General features: G+C 48.8%; 7 protein-coding genes across 7 annotated transcripts; 2 read left to right on the plus strand and 5 right to left on the minus strand.

Moving 5' to 3' along the window:
- Nucleotides 1–499: 499 nt before the first annotated feature.
- On the plus strand, nucleotides 500–1348 carry FSUBG_9650 (uncharacterized protein; the record flags this gene model as incomplete). Its single annotated transcript, XM_036688186.1, has 3 exons — nucleotides 500–904; nucleotides 958–1164; nucleotides 1226–1348. The coding sequence occupies 3 exons, from the start codon at nucleotides 500–502 to the stop codon at nucleotides 1346–1348; spliced, it is 735 nt and encodes a 244-aa protein (XP_036534860.1).
- A 1524-nt stretch (nucleotides 1349–2872) lies between these two features.
- Nucleotides 2873–4683, minus strand: FSUBG_9651 (dimethylaniline monooxygenase 2; the record flags this gene model as incomplete). Its single annotated transcript, XM_036688187.1, has 4 exons — nucleotides 2873–3599; nucleotides 3647–4337; nucleotides 4389–4419; nucleotides 4468–4683. The coding sequence occupies 4 exons, from the start codon at nucleotides 4681–4683 to the stop codon at nucleotides 2873–2875; spliced, it is 1665 nt and encodes a 554-aa protein (XP_036534861.1).
- Nucleotides 4684–5358: 675 nt separating this feature from the next.
- Nucleotides 5359–6165, minus strand: FSUBG_9652 (uncharacterized protein; the record flags this gene model as incomplete). The annotated part of the gene is made up of 3 exons (XM_036688188.1): nucleotides 5359–5886; nucleotides 6010–6051; nucleotides 6112–6165. 3 exons carry the CDS (start codon nucleotides 6163–6165, stop codon nucleotides 5359–5361), a joined length of 624 nt encoding a protein of 207 aa, XP_036534862.1.
- Nucleotides 6166–6527: 362 nt separating this feature from the next.
- Nucleotides 6528–7564, minus strand: FSUBG_9653 (short-chain dehydrogenase; the record flags this gene model as incomplete). Its single annotated transcript, XM_036688189.1, has 3 exons — nucleotides 6528–7441; nucleotides 7483–7490; nucleotides 7539–7564. The coding sequence occupies 3 exons, from the start codon at nucleotides 7562–7564 to the stop codon at nucleotides 6528–6530; spliced, it is 948 nt and encodes a 315-aa protein (XP_036534863.1).
- Nucleotides 7565–8264: 700 nt separating this feature from the next.
- On the minus strand, nucleotides 8265–9268 carry FSUBG_9654 (Threonine dehydratase mitochondrial; the record flags this gene model as incomplete). Its single annotated transcript, XM_036688190.1, has 2 exons — nucleotides 8265–9166; nucleotides 9214–9268. 2 exons carry the CDS (start codon nucleotides 9266–9268, stop codon nucleotides 8265–8267), a joined length of 957 nt encoding a protein of 318 aa, XP_036534864.1.
- A 2280-nt stretch (nucleotides 9269–11548) lies between these two features.
- Nucleotides 11549–13359, plus strand: FSUBG_9655 (uncharacterized protein; the record flags this gene model as incomplete). The annotated part of the gene is made up of 6 exons (XM_036688191.1): nucleotides 11549–11901; nucleotides 12368–12416; nucleotides 12471–12477; nucleotides 12529–13012; nucleotides 13063–13147; nucleotides 13201–13359. The coding sequence occupies 6 exons, from the start codon at nucleotides 11549–11551 to the stop codon at nucleotides 13357–13359; spliced, it is 1137 nt and encodes a 378-aa protein (XP_036534865.1).
- Nucleotides 13360–13677: 318 nt separating this feature from the next.
- On the minus strand, nucleotides 13678–22109 carry FSUBG_9656 (polyketide synthase; the record flags this gene model as incomplete). The annotated part of the gene is made up of 17 exons (XM_036688192.1): nucleotides 13678–14562; nucleotides 14612–14914; nucleotides 14965–15136; nucleotides 15188–15591; nucleotides 15640–15717; nucleotides 15769–15969; nucleotides 16019–16939; nucleotides 16989–17014; nucleotides 17069–17165; nucleotides 17216–18501; nucleotides 18552–18852; nucleotides 18902–19995; nucleotides 20045–20728; nucleotides 20784–20907; nucleotides 20958–21177; nucleotides 21225–21533; nucleotides 21586–22109. The coding sequence occupies 17 exons, from the start codon at nucleotides 22107–22109 to the stop codon at nucleotides 13678–13680; spliced, it is 7629 nt and encodes a 2542-aa protein (XP_036534866.1).
- Between the last annotated feature and the right edge of the window lie 1670 nt (nucleotides 22110–23779).

Below are 23779 nucleotides of genomic sequence, written 5' to 3' on the forward strand. Positions count from 1 at the left end.
CTGGTCGCCGATGATAAGGCTGGACACAGCCGCACTTAATTATAAACATTTTCGGGTTCCAACCAATCAAACATATCCATTTATGCTGACAGATTACTCAGCCTCCCCGAGAGGATTTATTTAGATGGGCCTAAGGCTTTTCGCAACTCGCTAAAGATTTGTTGAATAATCAGGGCTAATTTACCTGCCCCAAATAGGCTAGAATCGGCCAGCATGTAATTCCTTATGCCTAGATATAAGGATTATGGTTGTTGTTAGGGCTCACAGTCAGCTTACTCCGGACGAAATGAGGTATTAAATGATTGGCCGTTCAAGGAGGCGGTGTCGGCGAGGGCTGAAATGCGGATGACAGGATTACTTGGCATGACAGTTTTACGAAAGTTCTTTTACTCATGAATCCCGCTGATCTAAATGACGATATAAGAACATTGAGGTCCCGTGCAGGTAGATCTATTTGAAGAAAAAAAATTAAGCTTACATCATTGACTTAGTGTTCATTATGGATCTCAGTACGCCCTCTGGTTATGAGTCTTACTCTAACCGGCTCGACCCTTACGATGAGTTTGACAACGGATATGTTGAAAAGAATCCCCGTCCTGTGTCTGATACACAGCGACTTCTCAAGCAGCGCCGTGCGCCGCAGACCAAGGGCGGGAGTATCTTTGATACCACCAGGCTGGCCCTGCGTGTTCTCATCCTTCTCCTTGACCTCAGCATCCTGAGTCTTCTAGCCCATGGAGTCAGTGTCTGGAAGACGACGCATAACTCTGTGGATAGGAACGAGGACGGTTGGGTGAGAACCCGCTGGGCGTCGATCAAGATGCTCTCGACGTGGTTGATGCTGGCAATCGCGGCGTTTGCATCCTTTATTCAGATGGTGGCGCTAGCGACGCGCCTCAGCTTCGTAAGTTCTTGGTTGAATAATACTTGATTGAAGATGGTCTAACGAGACAATAGTTTCGATCCGTGCGCGATGGCTTGATACACACCAGCGCCGTCCTTGCCAGCTCTGGTGTTGTCATCGCAGGCTGGATTGCCGCAACGGTTTACTTCATCGTCGATAAGGAAGTCCTTCGAAATAACCACTGGGACCTGTGGTCTTGGTCATGCCGGAACAGCTCGCGACAGAGTTATATTCCTTGGGCTGGGTTATGCACAGAGCTGGTATGTTAAGTCTCTACCTGAGCTGCAATTATTACTTGATATATTAACTGTTGCTTTACAGTCTTATACCTTTATTGCAGGTCTTGTTGTTATAGTATTAGAGATTGTTAGCTTGGTTCTGTTTATTGTTGCATTACGAGGGATTAACATTCTGGGAAAGTATAATAGAGCTAGCTTAGGTTAGTTCTATAATCGGCCGTTCTGGATAATAGTAGCTATTATATGTTTAATTGCGGTGTTTAGGTTGGTACGTGACGCCTGGTAATCAAGCAGGCGACAGGATATCTACCGCGAGTGCGATATCAGTCTTTAGGAATGGGTCTTTGACGTATTCCAAATGTTATAGGACCACAAAATAAATACAATTAGAAATTCGCTACATCCTAATTATGTGTTTCTGTTGTTATGAATTTCCTTGGATAAAACAATACTGTATTTTACCTCGTAACGAATGATTATTCACTAGGGGAGCTTTCATACGTCAGATCTACTGTATTATCAACAGCAGGGGCACACCACGTCCGCTCTTTCCATATGAGATCCTCAAGCTTCCAAATCATTCTGGATGAGTAACTATTCACATCTTACCCTAGTGATCGGTCTCTTGTCCGCCACATCCCTCAGAGACCGAGGTAAATGTCTCTCTTGCAAATAATGCCGCTGACAGCTTCGTTGGGTACCATGGCTGGCCCTGGACTATAGCATGCTTTGTCTGAGGGTGTATACTTTCTTTCTCATTCCATGTTCGGGATTTATTCGAGCATAACGTTACAATACCCCTTCCTCTTTCTCCCACTTTACGTCTACCTCTTGTCAACTACTTCTAACTCTATTCTCAGATGACTGGGGCCTTTTCGGGATATGGTAGGGCTCATGAAGCTGATTAGTCGGTGTGCTCTCATCTCAGTCGGTGCCAGCTATCATGATCGTGGTATCAGGGCTGGTAGGTAACGCCTCGGTAATGCCGAGGAACTGAGCGAACACGAAGACGATGTCTGTATTGCCGAGCCTGTGGATCAGTTTCAAGACAAGGAAATAAGCTCGATGCAAGTCGACGACTCCAGTGATCGCGGCATGGACATGCCTCCACCCTTCCTTCGAAGTCCCCATGCCACTATCATCAAACTTCATTGGCCCATTACATTGCATATCCGTACTCCACGAGTCGCCAAAACTCTGACCAACGGACTTTCACTCGAAGTCCGTGGACCGTTGCATCGTCGTCGTAAACCTCTCTGTGTCCTTTGATATGGGGTCGTCGCTTCCGCTAAAGGCTTGGCGATACTGGGAATGCGAGGCCGTTTTATCCACGGGAGATTGACATTCAAGGGTCGGAACCCGCGGAGCTCGCCCAGAAGATGCAGTGCGTGGCCATGGGGTTGGACCCTTGAATCAAGGGTCTTGAATCGCTAGTGTTAAAGTTTAAACTACCTGGAAGAGCGACCCTACGTCCCGAGGTGATTGCCGAGACACTCCAAGATCGGCCAAGGGTGGAAGACAAGATCTTGGAGTTATGGGATGATGGAGGCGGTCAGTTCGTAAGTGGTGTGAAGTTATCTATATCGAGCGCACTCCACTGGCTGTTGTATAATGCTAATACTAGGTATCTCATGACTCTAATCAGCACAACGATATCCCGTTCTCTCAATCACAGTTCTCTCAGTGACATTCAACACTCTTCTTCAAACACATATAATGTTCTTCCATATCAAGCCTTGTCCTTGCCAAAGTTGTCGGCAGCATCATTCGCCTCCATGATAGCCTCCCTCGCGCCAGCCCAAGGTTTCCTCCCCCGACCAGTATCAAACAATCTCAAAACATGAGCTGACAGAATACCCGTCATCAACTTATTATACAATTCTCTATCCTTCCACCAAAGCTTCCAGCATCTACCGTTGGTCCAATTCCCCAAATGATCATAAAGACCCGTCCCAGCGACTTCATTCAACCACTTGTCGAATTCCTTGTGACCAATGACACCAGTGAACTTGACATCGCCGCCCTTGCTCAGCTTGACGATATTGTCAATAAAAGCGTCGGCATCTTTGTTCATCTCTGCAGGAGAGGGCATTGGATACTTATCTCCCCAGAGCTGAGCCAATGCCATGGTCATCAAGTCGTAGAGCTGCCAGGCCGGTCGCTTTGCCAGTGTTGTGCCGAGGAACGCCAATTGGTGAGGGCACTGAATCGACATGAAGCCTCGGTATAAACGGGCGACACGTCTATCAACTGTGTAGTGAGGCTGAAGCTTTGCAAATGAGCTGGGCGATAGATCCACGTTGTAGGGATCGTAGTCTTTGGGGACGAATGAAGCCAGGTCTGGTGATAGACCAGTACAGAAGAGTATCAGATCAATGTCGGTGGCTTCACTGCCGTCGACAAATTTAACCGACTTCGGACCGTTGATCTCTGCAATGCCTGGAGCACTTCGTAGTCTGCATCATGTCAGTGTGAACGTGTGAGATGGATCCTGCAGACGAACCTCCCGCTCAAGAAATAACCAGCCAAATCATCGCTGACCGTTGGTATCATGTGTTTGGGCCCAGGCATCTTGCGTCCATCTGTAAAAGCAGGGTGCGACGACAGGCCTGGAAAGTTATCTTGCTGAATCTTCTTCAATTCGCTAAAGAAGATGATGGACATGAGCCATGCATTCACCTCTTGAAGAAAGAAGATCAATTGAAGCAGGCGAAATGAGAGCGTGAACTCCAAGACCTTGTTGTCTTTGGTGATGCGAGGTAAAATGAGAACCTTTTGTCGATGAGAAACGATGAGTTTGTTCGCGCCCGCCCTGTGAAAGCCAGAAATGGAGTCTGCAGCTGTACTTCCAAGACCAACAACAAGAACATTCTTGCCCTTGTACTTGGCGGGGTTCTTGAAGGCTTGGGAATGGAGTACTTCACCTTTGAAGCCCTCAATGCCTTTGACGCTAGGAATTGAAGGCTTGGTGAAAGATCCAGTGGCGAGGATCAATCGCTCAAATGTGTCTTCTTGGATCCCAGCATTGGGTTTGCTGCTTGAGCGATATGAAATGCGCCACATCTTGGAGGTTTCATCGCGGGAGACACCGACGACTTCTGTGCCGAATTTGATGTGATGAATGAGCTTGAACTCTCTGGCGTATGATTGGAAGTACTCTTCAATCTGCTCGCCAGTTGGATACATGGGGTACGCTGTAAATGTCAGCAGCATGTCAGTAAATGAGCGACAAGAGGGTGGCTTACATTCTGGCATGGGAAAGTCGGTCATGACGCCCTGGAATATTCAGTATCTCTACCAATTGTTTATCGCTGGGAGACATACCGTGAGCTTTGATGTATTGGTAATCGTCCCAGGCAATACACAAGTCTGCGTAGGATCAGACGTAATATGCCACAAACCTCCAACATATTCATTCCGCTCAAACGTGGTAACGTCAAAGCCCTCTTCGACAAAGTTCTTGGTCGCGATCAAGCCCAAGGGACCAGCGCCCACTATCGCGACCCTCTTTCGCAAGCCATCAGAGCCAAGGTTCATCATTGTACAGTTGCAAAAGGTGGCCTCGAATATCACCTCCAAAGAGAAATTGATCAATACGACCAAGAGGGGTTTCCTTGGGATGGTATACAACATTACAATAATCTATATATATAAAAGCACTTCGGGATGCGACTTGGCCAATTCGTCCGCACTGGGAGAACTCTCAGTGGAAAACCCATAAGAATCGCGTTATGAGGCGCAAGAATTGGCTTGGCTGCGTCAGCAAGCGTCTGGAAGTCACTTTTCTCAGGCCATTCTAGGGATCGGACACCTATTTGTCCGCTCTTTTGTTGGGGAGAAACAATCCGCCAATCCCTATGATCCTGCAGCTTACTCCGAAAATCCCGTAATCCCGCAATCCTAATCCTGTCATCCTCAGCAAACTTCAGTCTGCGATACATGTCGGGCAGACGTTAGATCGGCTGCATTTGCGGCAGGTATTGCCTGCAGTCAGTGAATGAGCCACTGAGTCGCTTCTACCATAGCGCTGTTGCCTCCATGCCATGGTAACTTCAGTGCATCAGACCAGTATAATATCCACTGGAGAACACTGCGCAGGGCCCGTAGGGCTGTTATTCAGTTCACATTCAGCGAAGGGCCACCACCTGCATTGACCGTACCTTGGTAGTAAGGGATATTTGCAAATTATGAACATAGTTAGAGTCTTCTGGCATCTCAAGCGACATAGTCGTACAGAATACGCGCAGTCTCGCTAACACTCCCCTTCCTAAACGCAACGCGCGCCGTCCATCTCCCCTTCTGAACCCCCCAAACCTGCTCATTCTGCCACGGCTCAGCGCTACCAGCCCCCGCGCTCTTGATGCTGATCCGAACAACCTTTGATGTCTTCTCATCACAACCCTCCCAGCCTTGCTTAAGAAACTCAGCGACCTCTCCAATACTATTAGGCTCCTTCATCAATTCCTCGAGAGTGCACATCCAAATGCGACTCTTTGTCTTGCCTATCATGGGCTCGTTTTTCTCCTGCTCGACGCCATCCATCACGCGCACGTCAGTGTTGTCAGTTTGAAAGCCAACGGCTCGTAAAGGCGCCGCGCCAATGATGCCGAGGCCCATAACGGACGATGTAAGCTTGAACTGGTAGTTTAAGGATGCATCGCTTGCATCAACGGGTTCCACGATAATGTGAATTTTGATCTTGGCTATGCTTATGACTTTGCGGATGGCGTATGGGACACCTTGCTGTACTCGTTCAAACGGGAATTAGTTGGAGATTCTTAGGCGTGTGCAAGAGGAAAAGACGTTTCCCATTTGACGTTATGAGAGTAGAGGCAGAGATTGCCTCCACCGGTATGGGCTTCTTACCAGAGCTTGGATTGGGTCTTGAGAATCGCTCTCTTGGTTATTCTGCATTTCATGAGCATATGCTTCTCCTCTGCGTGAAATAGAACAGTCATTAACACGAACCTGCATAAACACAGCATCGAAGTTTGGCAGAGCCAACTCCTTTGGTACGGTCATGGCTTGTCTGTTACAGATTGATATGTAGGGTTTTGAGATTGAGGTTTCACTCTATATGCTTGTTGTAATTTATATCAAGCAGGATCACTCCCGAGATGTGGCTTGCTCCGACCTTTGAAGTTCGGGGGGATTATACCCCGATCAGCATGTTGACTTATGGCTTATCCTTAGTTCATCAAAGTGTCTCGATAATGGGAGATGGTCAATTGACAGTATCATATGCTCGCTTGTATACTTGACTAGTAGCTGTAGTTTCATGACCAGTTCTGTCTTGAAGATGGGATCCTCAAAGTCTTGCCTCCAGTCTCTTGCAAGTCAACTATCGAAGCTTACAAACCAACAACGTAGTGACTATTCGATCTTCATGCGATCAACTGCGCCAGATCCTCTGACTGGATGGATCCCGACTTTGTAGCCACCACATCGACATAACCACTAAACTGCGATGGAAACCCGGTATCATCATCAGCCTCAATAACCTGATCAGGTCTAGGGCTCGTAACGAGGAGTTTCGTATCCTCGCACTGAATGATCCATACCTGCGGATACTCCAGCCCTGTATCCGGTGAAATCCAGACATCCGTAGTCGATGCTGTCAGGTTTATAGGAACCACAGAGTCTCGACCGTTCAGCGAATTTCTAACCGTAGCAAACATCTTCTGGCCATCCACGCGGTCCTCCCACTTCCAAGCGCACATAAGCGAGATATCCAACCAGTCTGATTCGTCGAAGTGAAGCATAATCCAATCGAAAGAGTCCTGAAGTGAGCCGAATTGCCTATCATACCACGTAAAGGACTTTTCGGGGACGATGTCAACCTTTTCACCGTCGACTTTAAAGGAGCCTTCGGTGCGTCCTCGGGGAACTGACCACTCCCAGCCAAGTCCGCCACCAACTTGGTAGGATCCGAGAGCTGCGTTGAGCAATATGGGAGATGTGAAAAAGAAGTCAAAGTCAAAGTCGACGTTCTCCGCGGAACTATATGTATGAAGCCCGCGTAGTGGGTTCTTATCGATGGATTCCATTCCATAATCTTCAAAGTTGGCCCGGAAATCGCCATCGCCAGTCCAAAAAGTAGTGTTTTCCGGAGCGATTCGATCATATTTGTCGAAAGTCGCGGGATGGGTCAGATCAAGCACTGAGGCTCTGTACAATGGCTTAGATCCCTCGATATCGGAAGCGTAACTCATCAAATGAGATGCAATGTAGTAATCGTGACCATTTGAGCCACGGACAAACGCGTTGATCCAGAATGAGCCGTCGATTTGAGTCCATCCTTTGTGTTAAGAGTCCGAGATATTGAAGTTTAGAGGATACCAGACGATCTGAAGGATGTCAGTGAAGAGTTTAAGCGAGCAGCAGAAAGTACTCACTGCGCCATTGAGGGTGATATTTGCATTGTCAGGGGGTAAGAGAGGGCGAACAGGAGGTGTAACGCCTGAGAGAACCGCCACTGGTGGGATTGCCAAAAGGAAAAGGCTGGTCCTCATTGTGAAATGAATCTTGGTTGAGTGTGTATGGTTTGCTTTGTTTGAGGTTATAATATCTACTGTTATGGCAGAGACACATACCCTTCTTTATACAATTTATCGTAAACTTAGAACTCCAAGATAATGAGAGCGAGATGCAGATTCGGTTCATCGGTCAATCGAGATCTCCAACTCAGCATCGATGCTTATTAAACTTCTCACCAACAAGTTGTAATAATTACAAAGGTGGGCCAAGTAATGGCTAAATTTGAAAAGGCATCTCAATCTGAGATATGCTTGATAGCTCAGATCTAATCTCAGGTTTAGGCTTGGGATGAGGCGGATGACCGTCACGTAATCATCTTGCAGGTGAACTGTCAGCAGGCCCAGCGCAGCGTATTTCCAGATGCAGTGAATTTATACAGCGCCAAGCATTAATCCTCGCAATCATTGGTAAGCTTGGGCCTTGTGATCGACTTGGAGACTTTGACTTACAACAAGAAACTTGGATGGGTCCTCACGACTATAATTTAGAAACCTCACAACAACCATGCTTCAGATCACACGGAACGTCATACCACTTGTTGCAGTTGATCATGCTTATATATATGTACATAGCCTTTCCCTCTGTTAGCTATTCCAAAGACTGCCGTCAACATCAGATGTAAAGCTGGCGGTAGTTTCAGTGCCAACGACAGTCGTACTGCTGGACCATCCGTCGCCAGCACAAGCCGATGCTGTCCTTGCACGATGCGCCAGTGATTCTAGTCCACTGTCATTCTCGCTCTCCATCGCCATCTCAGCCAACGAGGCTTGTTTGACAATAGCTAATATCTCCGAAAAGTCGAGTTGAGCTTCTGACGTGATCGCAATAAAGTCCTTTTCCGATCCTACAAGTCCATTCGACGTAATCCAGCTCTTCATCCCAGCAACAGCCAGTGCACCTTCTGCGTTGACAAGCTGCCGTGTGTTTTCGTATATGTTCTTTATTGCTATCAGGACCTCGTTCATAGTGACTTGAACTATGTCATCTATCACATCACTGCAGATCCGGGCAGTCTTTTGGCAGACGTTCTTCGATAGTAAGTACTCTTCCAAAGTCGGCTTTCCTTTGCAGTGTATCAACCGTGAGATGTCAGTTGAATCATGGAGCTGTACTCCGATGACTTTGATATGGGGAGCGATGCGTTTGAGATATATGCCTAGGCCGGCTACCAGGGTTCCGCAGGTAATCGGACAGAAGACTGCTTGAATCTGAGGATGGATTGCTTGCTGTATTATCTCTTGTCCGATAGTCCCATAACCTGCGATGACATATTCATCTCCAGGTTGGGGCATCACAATCAGATCATGAAGTGATTGCAGCCGCAAGGACGCCTCCTTCGCGGCATCGGCACTCAGCCCGTGTAACTTGACCGTACTCCCGAGACGTTTCAATTCCTTGATCTTGGCTTTTGCAGTATGCTCTGGCAAAACGATTATCGATGGGGTTCTAAACTTCTTTGCCGTATAGGATACAGCTAGGGCATCCGCTATGAGAATTTAGATACGGGCTTGTGTACTCTGAGTCTGGACTTACACGCCGAAGATGTTATCACACCTTTCCACCTCTGTTCCTTATCCAAGTTGGCCATTCTGTTATATATCCCCCTCAACCTGTAAGAGTATCCGCGATGTGTATCTTCCCGTTTCATCATAACATTACATCCAAGTTCTTCACTGAGTCCATGTGCTTTTGTCAGAGGGGTAGGGTTGGCAATCTCGTGTACCCTCGCTGTTAGGATAAGTTGTAGATACTGTGGCAAATTAGTGTCAGCTGTGACCAAGAATTTAACAAATTTCGAGACCATACATCGGTCAAGTCTCGTGACTGGCTAGAGATCGCTGTAGTGGGAGACAGGTCCACAAGGCTTGATTGCCAACTGTTGATGTCATCATGTTTCGCCGTGCGTCTCAGTGAATCTTGCTTTTCGAAAGACAAGAGATGGGGGCTCGATCTTGGAAACATTTCATCGAAAACAAACAGTTACAGCCCGAGATAATATGGCGCTGCTATGCTCGAGTTCTTGATTGTCAAGTCGAGTATATAGCGCTACACCATAGGCTCCGACGCAACGAAAGTGTGGCTTCGGTGCGAGTTAATGATACAAGAAGGTACGCTGGTTCTTAACGGAACTAATGGATATTGAAGATGGGGTGAGTTGCTTCGTGGCATCCTTTCAGATCCTGAATCTTAGCATGCAGGATGGCCCTTGTGCCTCACACATTAAAGATCTTGTTACTACGCAAGATTGATCCAGGGTACAATTAAACGTAGAGTTCTTACTCATACACCCGCAGGTGCGGTCCTGGATCGGGGATCCTTGGAAGGGATGCAGGATCCGATGGGGTAACTTTGCCCCGATGATCAGGCTGACTGCAAAGCCTCGACAGATCATCTTACATGATCTTGATCTCACTTCGGGTCTAGTAGATCTGCCGCTTTGGGGTAGATTGCAATCTTCAGTAACACTAAAAATAACCCACGAGCGAAACGAGTAGACTCTTCAGTTCTCCTGACCGGCATAGTCACGATGACTAGGAAATGTGACAGTCTTATATATATTATAAATGCAAGCCATAAAGCTAGCCTGTTACTAGATAAACTCACATCTTTATAGAGTTTATATCTATACTTAACCTAATCTTTTAGGCTATTGCTGGACTTACTTTAAAGTTAACGCTGAACACACGGCATCAATAACGCCCTACTGATTTACAAGTAATTTTAGTTTATAGCTCAAATCTACATAATGTCACTAGACTTGGTATTTAATTTTAATTACTTCACTATATTATTTAATTATGTTATAAGAGCTTTTGGTCTTGATATAATACTTTAGTTGAGATACTAGGCTGGGTTCAGGGTAGCTATTGTGATCCAGTGTATTTAGAACAGTAACGAGAAACAAAAGATCTCTACGATGAGCTCCACGAGATGCCAGGAATAAAGAAAATGCCATCAATGATGATATACACCAATACATAAGAAAAGGTAGCCTGTAAATAACATCGAGAGACATTTAATAGTCTGGTCTGCTGTCAAAACCTGGAGCACTTGAATGGAGCTAGATATGGGTCACGCGACAACTAACAAACAATTGAATTGAAGCAAACAGCGTGGTGCTAAGGATATGAGATAATAAATAACATGGGGATCTTGCACCTCAAGTTATTGATCTCCAACATATAACCAATATTGTGTCGCAATTGTCGTCAGAGTTCGGTGGCTGAAAAAGAACCGACTGTAGATCAGTGAATTTCCATACTCGCGATTTCGGTATCTTGTTTGGGCCCGAGAGCACAAAGCAAACATGCGAGAAAACAACGCCTATTAATACCCAGTCACTCACTTTCATTATGTGACGGATTCGAAACTAATGCTACGCACAATGTGATAAACTCTAAAGTGCGGGCCAGAGCTAACAAGCCGTTTGTCAGTTGAGGGCACTAAGCTAAACTTGACAGGGCTAGCATTTTGATGATCCGTTAGAGAACGAGACAAACAAACAAGGGTACTCTCAGCCCGTCTCGGTACCCAACACTGCCAACTTCGGGGAACAATTTTTTCCTTCCCTCTTTTCCTACATAGAAGAGTAGCATGACCCCATCCAGCGACTGCGTCCCGTGTCTTGTGTTGGTTCTGCTGTGCCTTTTGGAACCCGACGACGTCAGAACTGCATATATTTCTTGCAGCAACTGACAGCCGACAAAAAGTTATTTTTATTTTTATTACCCTTTTGCCTCAAATCGACACCATCTGTCAAACTAAAATAATTTAGCAGAGGAAAAAAAAGGGAGACGAACGACGAACGCAAAAAACCCCCCAAGCTGTTAGGCTTCGGCGCGGCCCGCCGTGTTTATTAGCAACGAAAATGGCTCACTCGATGGACAACAATGGACGCGACTCGAGCTCGACTCGAAGCGGCGCCGCTGGCGGGGGGTCCACGGAGTTTCTACAGTCATCAGCCATGGCGAGGCCCCCTGCCCAGACGACTCTCACCGCCTCATCGTCGTCCAACTACGCCTCTAGCGTGTCTAGTGACAGCCAGATTCAGACAGGGGGCCTCCCCGGGACACCTGTTACCCGACGCTCAGGCGGATGGGACCGGCAAACACTCTCCCCGGCAGCGGCAGCAAGGGAGGACCATGTCGTTAAGACGAACAGTATAGAGGACTCTTCTGATTCTTCGGATGAGTTTGTTGCCAGTTACAAGCCTATGGAACGGTAAGTCTCACAGATCAGATCAGATCAGATTAGAGAGAGGGTGGTCCACTGATTGGTGGGTTGGCTCCATTGTTTGCTCCCATGCTAATGTGTCTCAGTGGGTCACGGTCCAAACGATTCTTCCAAGCATTCGTCGCCAAATTCACCAAATCCTCTGTTCGTTCGTCTTCCCCCTCCCCTGCTTCGCAGTAGCATCCGAGAATTAACCAAACGACAACGAACAGGGTACGGTTTGGTGCCGAATAGCCAGGTATGTTGCGGCAATCACATTATCACACGTTTATACGGCTACTCGGATACTAATACGCTTTTGGTCTAGCAAGAACAAGACCGAAATGGTATGATGCGATCGATGCCTCGGTACTCTTTAACCCGCGGATTTACTGACCAGACCGCGCTTAGTCATTCAACATACGGTTATCATCAATATCTTCAAAGGGCTTCATTTATCACCGATAACGTCAAGGCCGAAGCGAGTGCTTGATGTCGGTACTGGACCTGGAACATGGGCATTGGTTAGTTCTGAAGGAATCTTGTGATGTAAAATTTCGCTGACATGGATACTATAGGAATTTGGTACGGCGTAGGCCTCATGGCTCTTCTGTTACTGATGCTAACGTTCGACAGCCACGAAATACCCCTCCTGTTCAGTTTTAGGCGTCGACATTGAACCAGTCCACCCACCATATACAAAATCCAACTGCAGCTTTAAAACATTCGACATCACACATGACTGGGATATTTTCAACGGCGGCGACTTCGATTTCATTCACGTTCGACAACTAGGCGATATCGGAGATAAAAAGAAGTTAATCCAGTCAGCATTTGACAACCTCAGGCCCGGAGGATGGGTCGAGTTCACAGAATGGATCGCAATTCTACAATCACCAAATCACTCATTAAACGGCACACAATTCCGAAGGTGGAATGATTTAATGGAGCAAGGGATGCGGAATTTCGGTACAACGCTGAAATATCCGGAAAAGTTCAAACCTTACCTACAAGAAGCTGGCTTTGAGCGCGTCATCGAGACGAGACACGGTGCGCCGACGAATGCATGCTATCCCGGGAAGAAGCTACAGCGCATTGGGCATCTAATGACGCAGAATTGGTTGTTTATTCTTGAGCCGTTGACGATGCCTGTTTTTACACAAGGCCTAGGCTGGTCGCCGGAGCAGGTGAAGAAGTTTCTGGTGGATGTGAAGAAGGAGATTGGGAACACAAAATACCATTCATTTATGACATTGTGAGCACAAAACCGCTAATCTTTTATAAGGACTATAGCTGACAATAATGTAGAATAACCTTTTGTGCCCAAAAGCCGGCACCTGGATCATCAACGCCATCGAATTCCGCGCCGGCTTCGGTCTCGGCGTCAGTGTCGACGTCTGTGTCGGAATCTTCTATGCCACGATGAGGAAGGATATCGTGTTGGGTTACGGAATATCAAGTCTCTAGACTAGACCCTTTGATGGGACTGAATTGCATATGTTTGGTGTTGTGTAGCATTGTCTTTGGCTCGCTGGCTGCGAGGGTTGGTCTCAGGCGCGATTATGAGGAGGGAGAGATATCTTGTAAGGGCATATATATAGATGAATACAGTTATGCGGGAAGCATATAATCCCAGAAGCAAAGAGCGTATTTTAATGAAATGTCATAAATATCGCAAGGCTACAACAAACAAAATGCACGCAGAAACTGTAAACAAAGAAAGACGAAAGACAAGATCCACCCCAATCTGTTGGTATACCCAAGCACTAAAGAGAACCATCATATTCATCCAACAATCATTCTAGAAACCCTAGCCGACAGATCCTGAATACTATACGGGTTCGTCAAGTCATTAATAGGCAAATCAATCTGGAACGCATATCGCGCCCAAGACCGAACACCAATCGCAATAAGCGAGTCCATTCCATACTGAATCGCCGATCTCGAAGGCTGAATATCGCCAACCTTGATCGACAGTACTTGCGCCAACTTAGCGACAAGAGCAGTGCAAACAAACGGCTGTAAGGCTGCCTCTTTGCCTTCAGGCGCATCTCCCAATCGACCGAGAGTGTTCCTAAAGGCCTTGACAGCTGTTTGGACTGCGCTCTCTCCGCCATCAGCATCGGAGTCAAGAGCAGCATTGTCAGTGGCTCGAGAACGCAGAAGGCCAAACTTTGGGTCTTGAGCCCAGGATTGGTATTCTGTTGTGACTCTGTCGATCATGCCGAAGCTGAGAACAATCTGGCTTTGGACGAAGCTATCGTAGGTAGAGTCTTTGATGAGGTTCTTGGGTGAACCGGTTGCGATGGCACCCTCGACGACACGGAGGACATCTCGGACTGTGATGGGCCTAAGACCGCGGGATAAGAGGGAGGCTTGGATCTCGGGACGCTCGCTGATGTTGCCGACATCTTCGACGAACCCGAGATCAACAGACGAGGCTGGAAGTCCAAGACTTTGACGATATCGGGCAAAGGTGTCGAGGAAAGTACTACTTGCGGCGTAGTTGGATTGACCCTCATTACCCAAAACACCACAGCCTGAACTAAGCATGACGAAGAAGTCGAGATCTTGACCGAGTAGAGAGTTATGGAGGTTCAGCGAGCCATTGACCTTGGGACCAAAGACGGCATCAAAGTCCTCGAGAGTGATATCCTCAAAGAAGCAGTCCTGGCTAAAGTCAGATAGGCTTCCATGAAAGGTTATGCAGTAAACTTACGCTAAGCTTCAACGCAGAGTGAATAACTCCACCGACAGGAGTATCGATAGAAGAAACAAGATGCTCTACAGCTTCGGAGTCGCCGACGTCGCAGACTTCAACTCTGGCATTACATCCATACGATGATAGCTGTTGGAGAAGATCGCCGGACTCTGAGGCACGGGCAACAGAGCTGGTTGCCAGAACGATGTGTCGAGCGCCGTAGCTCGCCATCCAGACTGAAATGGCACGGCCTAGACCACCGAGACCGCCTGTGATGATGTAGGTCTTGTGGGGGTTGAAGCGTGATGTCTTGGGCCGTGTCTAGGTACGGTTAGATATGGTCTTGTCGCTGAGAGAGTGAAACCACTTACCTTGATCAATTGCTGGTCGTTGATGTCGCTGAGCGATACAATCTGTTTGTTCGGAGTACCTTCTATCACTGCCCTAAAGGAGGACTGTAGAGAGTCAAGTCCCTTCACCGAGACCGAAGAATCAATATCGATCTCTCGCTTCTCAACCATGTCGATGACTTGGTCAAGCAGGCTAATGAAATCGTCAGCGAAAGCATACGAATCCATAAATTGAGTCACTTACGTTCCAAGATCCTGTTTGCTCTCCCGATAAGCATCCGCCAAATCAACTGAAGCAAACATGACGTTCTTATTCGGCACAAAATAAGCCTCCTCACTAGAACTGTCACCCGATGTAGTCTCAATATACGTTCCACGGTTCGCAACCAAATGAGAAAAGTCAGCATATTGACCCGCCTTGGTGTTCAATACGAGCTTATAAGCCTGGAAGGTCGTGGAGCGAGAGACGCTGGAGCGGCTGGAGTTAGTGGGATTTACAAAGATCTTGGCGGAATGAAGGCCGAGTCTGGTGAGGATGGGCTTGGTTGTTGCGTCGCTAATGGCGGCGTAGACGTCTAGCTTGAGCGCTGTTGCGGTCTTGATGAGGGCGATGCCTTGGGTAGACGACGCGTTGACGATGAGGATTTTCTGTCGCTGGGTTAGTATTGCTTGCTGGCCAAGGGGCGCGGTACATACCTGTCCTGTTGATACTCTCGCTGGCGTTGTCAGGGCGTACAAAGCAGTGACGAAGCTTGTAGGAATAGCTGCTGCGTCCTGTAGGAGAGTTAGTCATGCGCAGTCAGCGAAGACCAGGGCTCTTCTTACCTCGAATGAAAGCCAGTCAGGGATCTTCCTACAACAGTCTGAAGGTGCCAGGTACTGAGTTGTGAAAGTCCCTTGACCGATGATGGCGACACGATCTCCAGGGCTAAATGATGTGACATTCGCACCGCATCTGGTGACGACGCCCGAACACTCACGACCGAATGATGTCGCTGGAAGAGATCCCTGTGCGATGTATCCGTCCTGAGGCAATGTTAGATCAAGCATTGCGAGAGAAGAGAGATGTACTTACCCGTTCATCAAGTCCGACAGCCTTGACCTCAACAAGAACATGCCCATCTGGAATGCTCGAGTACGCATCATCTTGCGCCATAGCCAGACTCTCCAAGATACCAACCTCTCCCATGACCAAGTGATGAGGTGCTTTCACCACCTGCGACGACGGAGCATCCATCTTACGAGCAGGACCATAAGCATTCTCAAGCGCGGTATCATTGACAAGTCTGCACGTCCAGAGCTGCCCATCCTTCTCAGCAATCTCGTAGTCCAACTTGGAGATCGGGTCATTGTGCGAGTAATGAGCGCGTTCCAAGACGTGGTAGATGACGTTGGTTGTGATATCGCCATCACTGCTCAAGTCAAGAGTGTATAGTTGACATTGACTGTTTTCGCCGCGGAGGGTTCGTGCGAAACCTGTCACTAGACCCCCTGTTGTGTTCTGGGGATCGAGGTATACCTTGCGTGTAACCCAGATGCACTTGATAGGCTTTGTGAGCCATGACTTGAGTGCGGTCAATTGCTCTGTTTGGAGAGAGGCGAGGAAACTCCCTTCGGTCTCATCAACGAGGATAAGCCATTCTCCAGCCCATTCTCGCGAAGCAAGATCTTCGAGGGTACTAGAGCTTGCAGAAATGCCACGCGTGCCGAGATACTTTTGAAGGTGGTCTCGAGTGGACAGATCGCTGCCGACTCCAGCAATGTGTATCTTTTCCTCAGAAAGCAGCTTGGGCGGAGTATACTCAACGGGCTTTGCTCTAGCCATCATGACGATCGTGCTCGACAGTTGCTCAGTGTCGGTCTTGTCGTGCTTGGCTTCAATCTCCGAGACGCTGTCAAAATCGGCAGCGAGCTCGTTGCGCCACTCGTCGAGAGTAAGACCAGGGCCGGAGCGACCAGGTGACCGAGGGCGGAGCCACCAGCCAGTCAAGGGTCCCTGCGTAAGAGTTAGCGATGCCGTATAGATGATTTGGTGCTGGTCTTACCCAAAGGAAGTTGGCTGAAGTTAGGTCTGCGAGTAGAAACGTTAGAAGAGCAACCTGATGTAATGACTGATTTTACGTACCCTCCGACAGCTCACCAACCAAGAGGTATCCATCGTCTCGCAGTAGAGATCGGATATTCTTCATAGCGAAAGGCAAGTCGGCAGTGGCGTGCAGAACCTAACAAGGTAGTCAGTATATGAAGAACCTTTACAACATCCGAGACTCACATTGGCCGCAACAACAAGGTCGTACTTCTCGGTAAACCCCTGCTCAGCAATATCCTTCTCAACATCCAAAGTCTTGAACTCAATCCTATCCCACTGCGCAAACTTCTTCTTCGCCTTATCAAAGAACCCAGCCGAGATATCCGTAAAAGTAAACGACTGATACGCATTCTTCCCTCCCGCCTTGGAGAACCCGCGCAGCAACTCCGTAGTCGCACCGCCAGTTCCAGCACCAATCTCCAGGATCTTCATGTTGGGGTTCTTGTGCGCCAGGAGCTCAGCGACGGAGAGAAGTTTCTGGTTCATGCTGGTGGTGAAGATACTCTCTTCGTAGAAGCGGTAGAGTAGGTCGTTCTCCAGCCAGACTGCTAGGGCTTCGACGTCGCCGCGGAAGATTTGGGACATGTTGATGGCGAGTTGGGATACGATTGATGCGTCAACGGTTTGGGAGATACCAGAGTTGGCGACGACGTTTATTATGGCGTCTTGGGGTGTTGCGAAGCCGTTTTGGAGCTTGTGGCGAGCTGCTAGGCGGTCTTTGTGAAGTTCAGCCTGGTCGAGGAACCATGAATGGTAGCTGAGTAAGTGGGAAGATAGGTCTTTGCCCTTTTCGATGCCGTTCTCAACGACGAGTGGTATGAGCTCCTTGACCAGGTTCTCAAGGTTGATCAGCTTCTTCTCTGCGGGAAGGCTCTGGATCTTGATGGAGCTGAGCATGGGGTCACTGCTCGAGATGTCGCCAATGTCAGGCTTCCAAGCAAGTCTCAGCCAGGGTAGAGTAGTGTTGTCATCACTTGTAGCTCTATCCATCTGCAGGCCTTCCACCACAAAGAAAGGTCTCGACAACGAGTCGTAACACTCAACGCTACCTTGAATCCTGCTGAACCCAACAGGTGAAGTGTTGGTAGTACAAGACGCGACGGCCGTGTTCTCAGCAGGCATACGGATGGAGATTCTCTTCATCTTGGATGGAAGAAGTAACGTATCAATCTCTTGGAAGTGTCCAGAGCGATTAGCCAAGGCAGGTGTTTGAAGCGCTGCATCCATCATCGCTGGATGTAGGAGGTATCTCTGGCCGGGAACAGGAGACTGAGCAGTCGATGTCATGTTGATCTTGGCAGAGCAAGCGGAAAGACTAGGGCGAACGCGAACTTCATTGAGAAGCTGGAACTTGGGACCGTAGCCGTAGCCAACCCGTTCAAGAGTCTTGTAGTAGCTCTTGAGAGGGACCTTGAGCGGCATGTGGTGCCACGAGGTCCTGCGGCGGAGAGCGACCTTGTCGTTGCTCGCTGGGATGGAGTTAGCTTGAATCTTCATCTGGTTTACATCAGACACTCACATTCGAGGACTGAAGCTCTACCATGACAATGACGGATATCGACATCGCCTCTCAGGGATGAGATAGTAAAGTCATACCACGTCTCTTCCGACTTGGCATTATCGTTGTCTGGGATGAGTGTGAGGAAAAGGTCGATGTGTGATTCATCAGGGAGAATGATGGAGTTGGAAAAGATAAAGTCCTGGAGCTCAAATGAATAGTTCGTCCAGTCAATCTCCTTGTTCTCCTCCTGTACCTGCATCATGGCCTCAACCACCATCGCGATGCCGGTAGTGAAGGAGAATGTCACGATACCGTTGACCTGTCACGAGTCAGCCTTTTCGTAAGATGAGTGTATTTTCTTCACGTACCTGATGATCAACAAGCCAAGGCGCATCCTCAATCGACACCTTGTTCCTCCATGTCGGAGCCGCAGGATTCACTCCTCTGCAGCGCGATCCTAAAATCTCATGCCGCGGCGATTTCCTAAACCGCCATTCCTGACTGTTTCGTGGCTCGGTCCACGGCGTCGAGGAATAGTCCCAGGCATAAGCCGGAAGGTTGTCTTGGATGTGATTGGGAAGACGTCCAACCTTACCAGCAATCTTGTTGACTTGATCCAAGTCCAACTGCTTCCCATTCAGAACCAAGTCTCCAGCTAGGCTTATCAGCTGTTGACTTGAGTCTGCGTTTCGGAGCATCGTAGCGAAGAAGGGAAGTTGAGGGGCGGTAGGAAGGGACTTGACGATCTCAGATGTTGGGCGAGAGAGCAGAGAGTGAGGTCCGAGTTCAACGCAAAGATCGAACTTGCGGTCTGATGAGGTCAATGCCAGCGTGACTGCGTCGGTGTAAAGAACCGGGGAGACGAGGTTGGCTCCCCAGTAGTCGGCGTCAACCTCAGTACCCTTGAGCTCAAGGCCAGTAACAGACGAGTACATCGGAACCCGTCCAGCCTTGGGTAGTATAAGACCCTTGAGCTGACCGACGTATTCATCCACAACAGTCTTCATGGCGCGAGTGTGATAGGCTCGAGTCACTGCAACAGCCCTAGAGACAATGCCATGAGTGCTGAGCTCAGCAGCCACATTCTTGACCCCCTCAGCAGATCCAGCGAGGGTAAGATTCTGAGGACCGTTGAAACAGGCAATCTGCACATCGTTTCGCTTCAATGCATCTTGTAGCTCCTTGGCATCAGGTGCGCTTCTGGTGGCCAACATGGCGCCTGATGGAGCGTTCTGACAGGCTATGCCTCGGTAGTAAGCGACTGTGATGGCCTCCTTGGCTGTGAGAGCACCGCAGGCGTAGGCAGCGGCCGTCTCTCCACCTGAGTGACCAACAACACCGTCTGCCAGGACGCCCCAGCTTGAGAGAACGTCTGTCAATGCGATCTGGACTGCCATGGAGAGGGGATGCGCGAGAGCTGGCGAGTCGATCTCTTCTTGAGAGAGCTCAGTTGTGAGCTTGTCTGCGAGAGTGTCAGTAATGCCAAGTTGTGATGATTTGTCCAAACATACCTATCAACGACCAAGTTGGTGTTTTGGAAGATTGAAGCTCCCTCACGACCTCCTCGAGATTGTACAAACTATTGCGCGCCACAGGGAATGCATCGAGGAGACGTTTCCCCATCTGCGACCACATAGCTCCTTGGCCTGTGAACGTGAACAAGACTCGCGGTGACCCGCCGCTTGTAGGGCTTGTTCCAACCTTGAGTGCGTTGGTCTCTAGTTGTTGGATGAGGTCATCAACGGACTGGGCAACAGCGAACGACTTCCATGGACGGACGTTGATCTGGCTTCGAGCATTGAGCGCCTTGACTAGGGAACTAGTCAGGCTTTTGCACTCTTCGTGAGTTTTGAGAAACTCTAAGAGATTCTGCTCGTTGGTATCTCGAGAGTCTTTTGAAGCGCCGGATGTGAAGAGAAGGAAGTACGGGTCGTTGCTCTTCTCATCTTCGTGATGGCCGTTCACACCATTCGTACCGTTGATACCATTGGTGCCATTGATGCCATGAACGCCATTTACTCCGTTTGCACCATTGACTGAACCATTGGTCAGTTGAGGAGGCTCGTAGAACTCAACAACGGCGTGGGCGGTTGATCCACCGATACCAAGGGAGTTGACACTTGCCCGGCGGATGGACTTGGGAGGCCATGGCTGGGGAGCAGTTGGAACACGAACTCTCCATCCGTCAAAGTCAACTGAGCAAAGCATCGTTAGTCCAGTTCATCAGAAGTCAGCAGCGAGGGTACATACTCTTGGGGTTGGGGGTTTTGTAATTCGTGTTGGGAGGGATCTCGCCCTTTTCCAGAGCCAAGACCACCTTGATGAGACTGCTCAAACCACTAGCAGCCTCTGAGTGTCCGACATTCGGTTTTGTCTATAGATGTTAGCTTATCTTCCACTGATAATAAATAAGGATTGACCTACAGAACCGACCCAGAGTGCATCTTGGGCCTTGTGGCTTTCGGAAAAGACTGAGCCAACGGCGCCCAGCTCTATGCAATCACCAACAGGAGTGCCTGTTCCATGACACTCAAAGTATCCTGTCTCACTGAAATCGTTGATTCCTGCCTGTGCATAGGCCTGCAAGATGGTATCTGCCTGAGCCCGGCCTGATGGCTCAGTGATGGCTGGAGTGGCACCAGAACTGGACTGTTAGTGTCTGAGTGTTGAATCAAAGCGGAGAAGATGTACCTGTTGGATGAAGTGCCCCTGATGACTGCTCGAATACTATCGCCATCTCTGATAGCATCACTGAGTCTCTTGACATAGACTGCATTGGTTCCTTCACCACGTCCATATCCATTAGCGCTAGCATCAAACGTCTTGCACTGACCATCCGCAGCAATAGCACCGAGACGCGTCAAAGACAGTGCATAATCAGGACTCAGGAACAGATTAGATGCACCAATCACAGCACCGTCACACTCACCAGCCTGCAGTGCTTGGCAGGCAAGATGAAGGGCTACCAGGGCACCCGAACAGGCAGTATCGATGGTGACACTGCATGAGGCGTCAGCACTGTAATCGCCCCCTTTGGGAAATGATGACATACCTGGGTCCACCGAGATCGAGTGCATGGCTGATGCGGTTTGCAAGCATGGTTCGTGTTGTTCCAATCGCGATGAACGTGGGAAGATATTCAGGGTCTTGCATGAGCATGTCGTGGTAGTCACTCACAAACATGGCACAATAGCAGCCGATCTTGGACTTTGAGATTGTTTCCATAGAGATGTTGGCTGACTCAAGACACTCATAGACAACCTCGAGGAGCTGCTTCTGCTGAGGATCCATAGCTGTAGCCGTGTCTTTGCTGATACCAAAGAACTTGTGATCAAACTGCTTAATGTCCCTCTTAACGAAGTGAGCACCCCTAAAGGCCTGAGCTCCCTTCTGATTAGGATCCATAGACAGGAAGTTCTCAGCATTGAATCGATCTTTGGGTATCGCCGTAGCAGACGAGCGGCCTGCTCGGACATGGTCCCATAGATCCAGCGGCTTGTCGATTCCGCCTGGGAGACGACAAGCCATGCTCACAATGGCAATTGGCTCTCGCCATTGTGGAATCTGAGAAGGCATTGCAAAAAAAGACAAACGTCAAAACAAAATTGGGGTATACTGATAAATTCGTTCCAAAGTCTTGTAACTCTGGGGGGGGGGGGGGGGGGCAAAAATCACACGAGAAGAGTATGGGATAGTTAGTTCATGACACCACCGGCAGCGGCACATACATATGGGACAACAACCATCGACTGGCCATGATACGCTGGCTCGGTAATCACCACATGAGAAGAGAGAAGACTGCTTGATTGTCTCCACAGCAGTTCGCAAGGGTCCGGCGTGTTGGTTGCTAGCTCCACGAGCTACTGCACTGCCATTGTCGTAATATTAATCACGGGTGGCGCGTGATCTACCTGTCACTGGTATAGTTCAGATGCTGATACTTGGTGAAATATCGCACTATGGATGCAAGGCCAAGTCCTTAAGTGTCTTCTGCGCCTCTTTCGACGATCGGACCTGTTTCTGGAATGGTTCTTATGGGGTCCATGATATGACGCTTGCAGTAGCACCAACATAGCGGGTCCGAATCCTTTCGATATGGGGGCGAGGTAGCCCGTTTCAGGTACAAGAACGAGGGGGGGAAAAGCGAGAAATGCACGGGAATTACATGGAGTAGAGAGGGTTGCATCTGCGCCAATTTGATGCAATAGAAGCCTCGTTATGATGGGAATAATTCTCTCGCAATCGAATCGTCAACTCTTGGCCCGGCGCTAACACGATATCCTTGCGGGCCGTAGTGTAAAAATGCGACATCGACCCAGAGATACGGCGCGTCCCTAGCTCACGCCGAGGCGAATAACCCTTACCTTGCTCTCTCTAATCTATGGGCAGCGTTTGCTTCGATCATCGCCGACGCGTGGATATCGATCAGATGAGTGATTTAGCATAACCAACAGCTGATACGGTAGCAGCAAACAGTTTGGTATTTATATGTTTGTTGGTTGCCCCCTGAACTTGCACAAAGGTTATTTGCTTCACCGTTTCCTCCGCCAAGGCCGGTAGTTGGTACTGTGCCTCTCAAAGACAGTGCCTTTGTACTACATTACGCTGCAGCGTGGAAATGAGCAACGGCCGTTTGAGAACCAACCGCATGGAACCAAGCTTTACGGTTCATGCTGCAGATGATGGGTCGGCTGTCAGTGCGGGATAAAACCCCCCCCTGTCCGACCCCAACCAATACGGTAACGCCACGCAAACGTCTATTGGAAAGGCCGCCGTATGTAGCTTGGTCGCTAGCTTGAACTTCGGCAATGTACAGGGTTTGGTGCGCCCTCATCCTGCATATGCACTCGTATGTCTGGGCCAAACTCGGACATGCTTCCAGTTATGTACAGGATAATATCAGCACTACAAACATTATCATGAAGCTCTGACCAGTTAGTGACAAACTAGATCCAGTTATTGAGGGGTAAGGTAAGCAGCAAACATCAGCAGATCCGACGCTAGGTTGGTTTTTGGCTATGCGATGGATCTTGGGAGTGAACTGCGCCTGCGCTAATGCAATTGCAGGCCGTGTAGCGCTATGGTCTAATCTGGGTATATCATTGGAGTTGCAAGGGCCCGAGGCATTGCGAGAGATAGGTAGTGATCTGACAGGACGGAACAGCCAGATAAGCAAGCAGTCGGCGATGTTTGCTACGACCAACAGAGGCCACGCAGTCATGGCGTTGGTGAGGTAGAAGCATCGG

This window comes from Fusarium subglutinans, assembly GCF_013396075.1.
Source record: "Fusarium subglutinans strain NRRL 66333 chromosome Unknown NRRL66333_c0000152, whole genome shotgun sequence".
In the NCBI taxonomy this organism is placed as follows: Eukaryota; Fungi; Ascomycota; class Sordariomycetes; order Hypocreales; family Nectriaceae; genus Fusarium; species Fusarium subglutinans.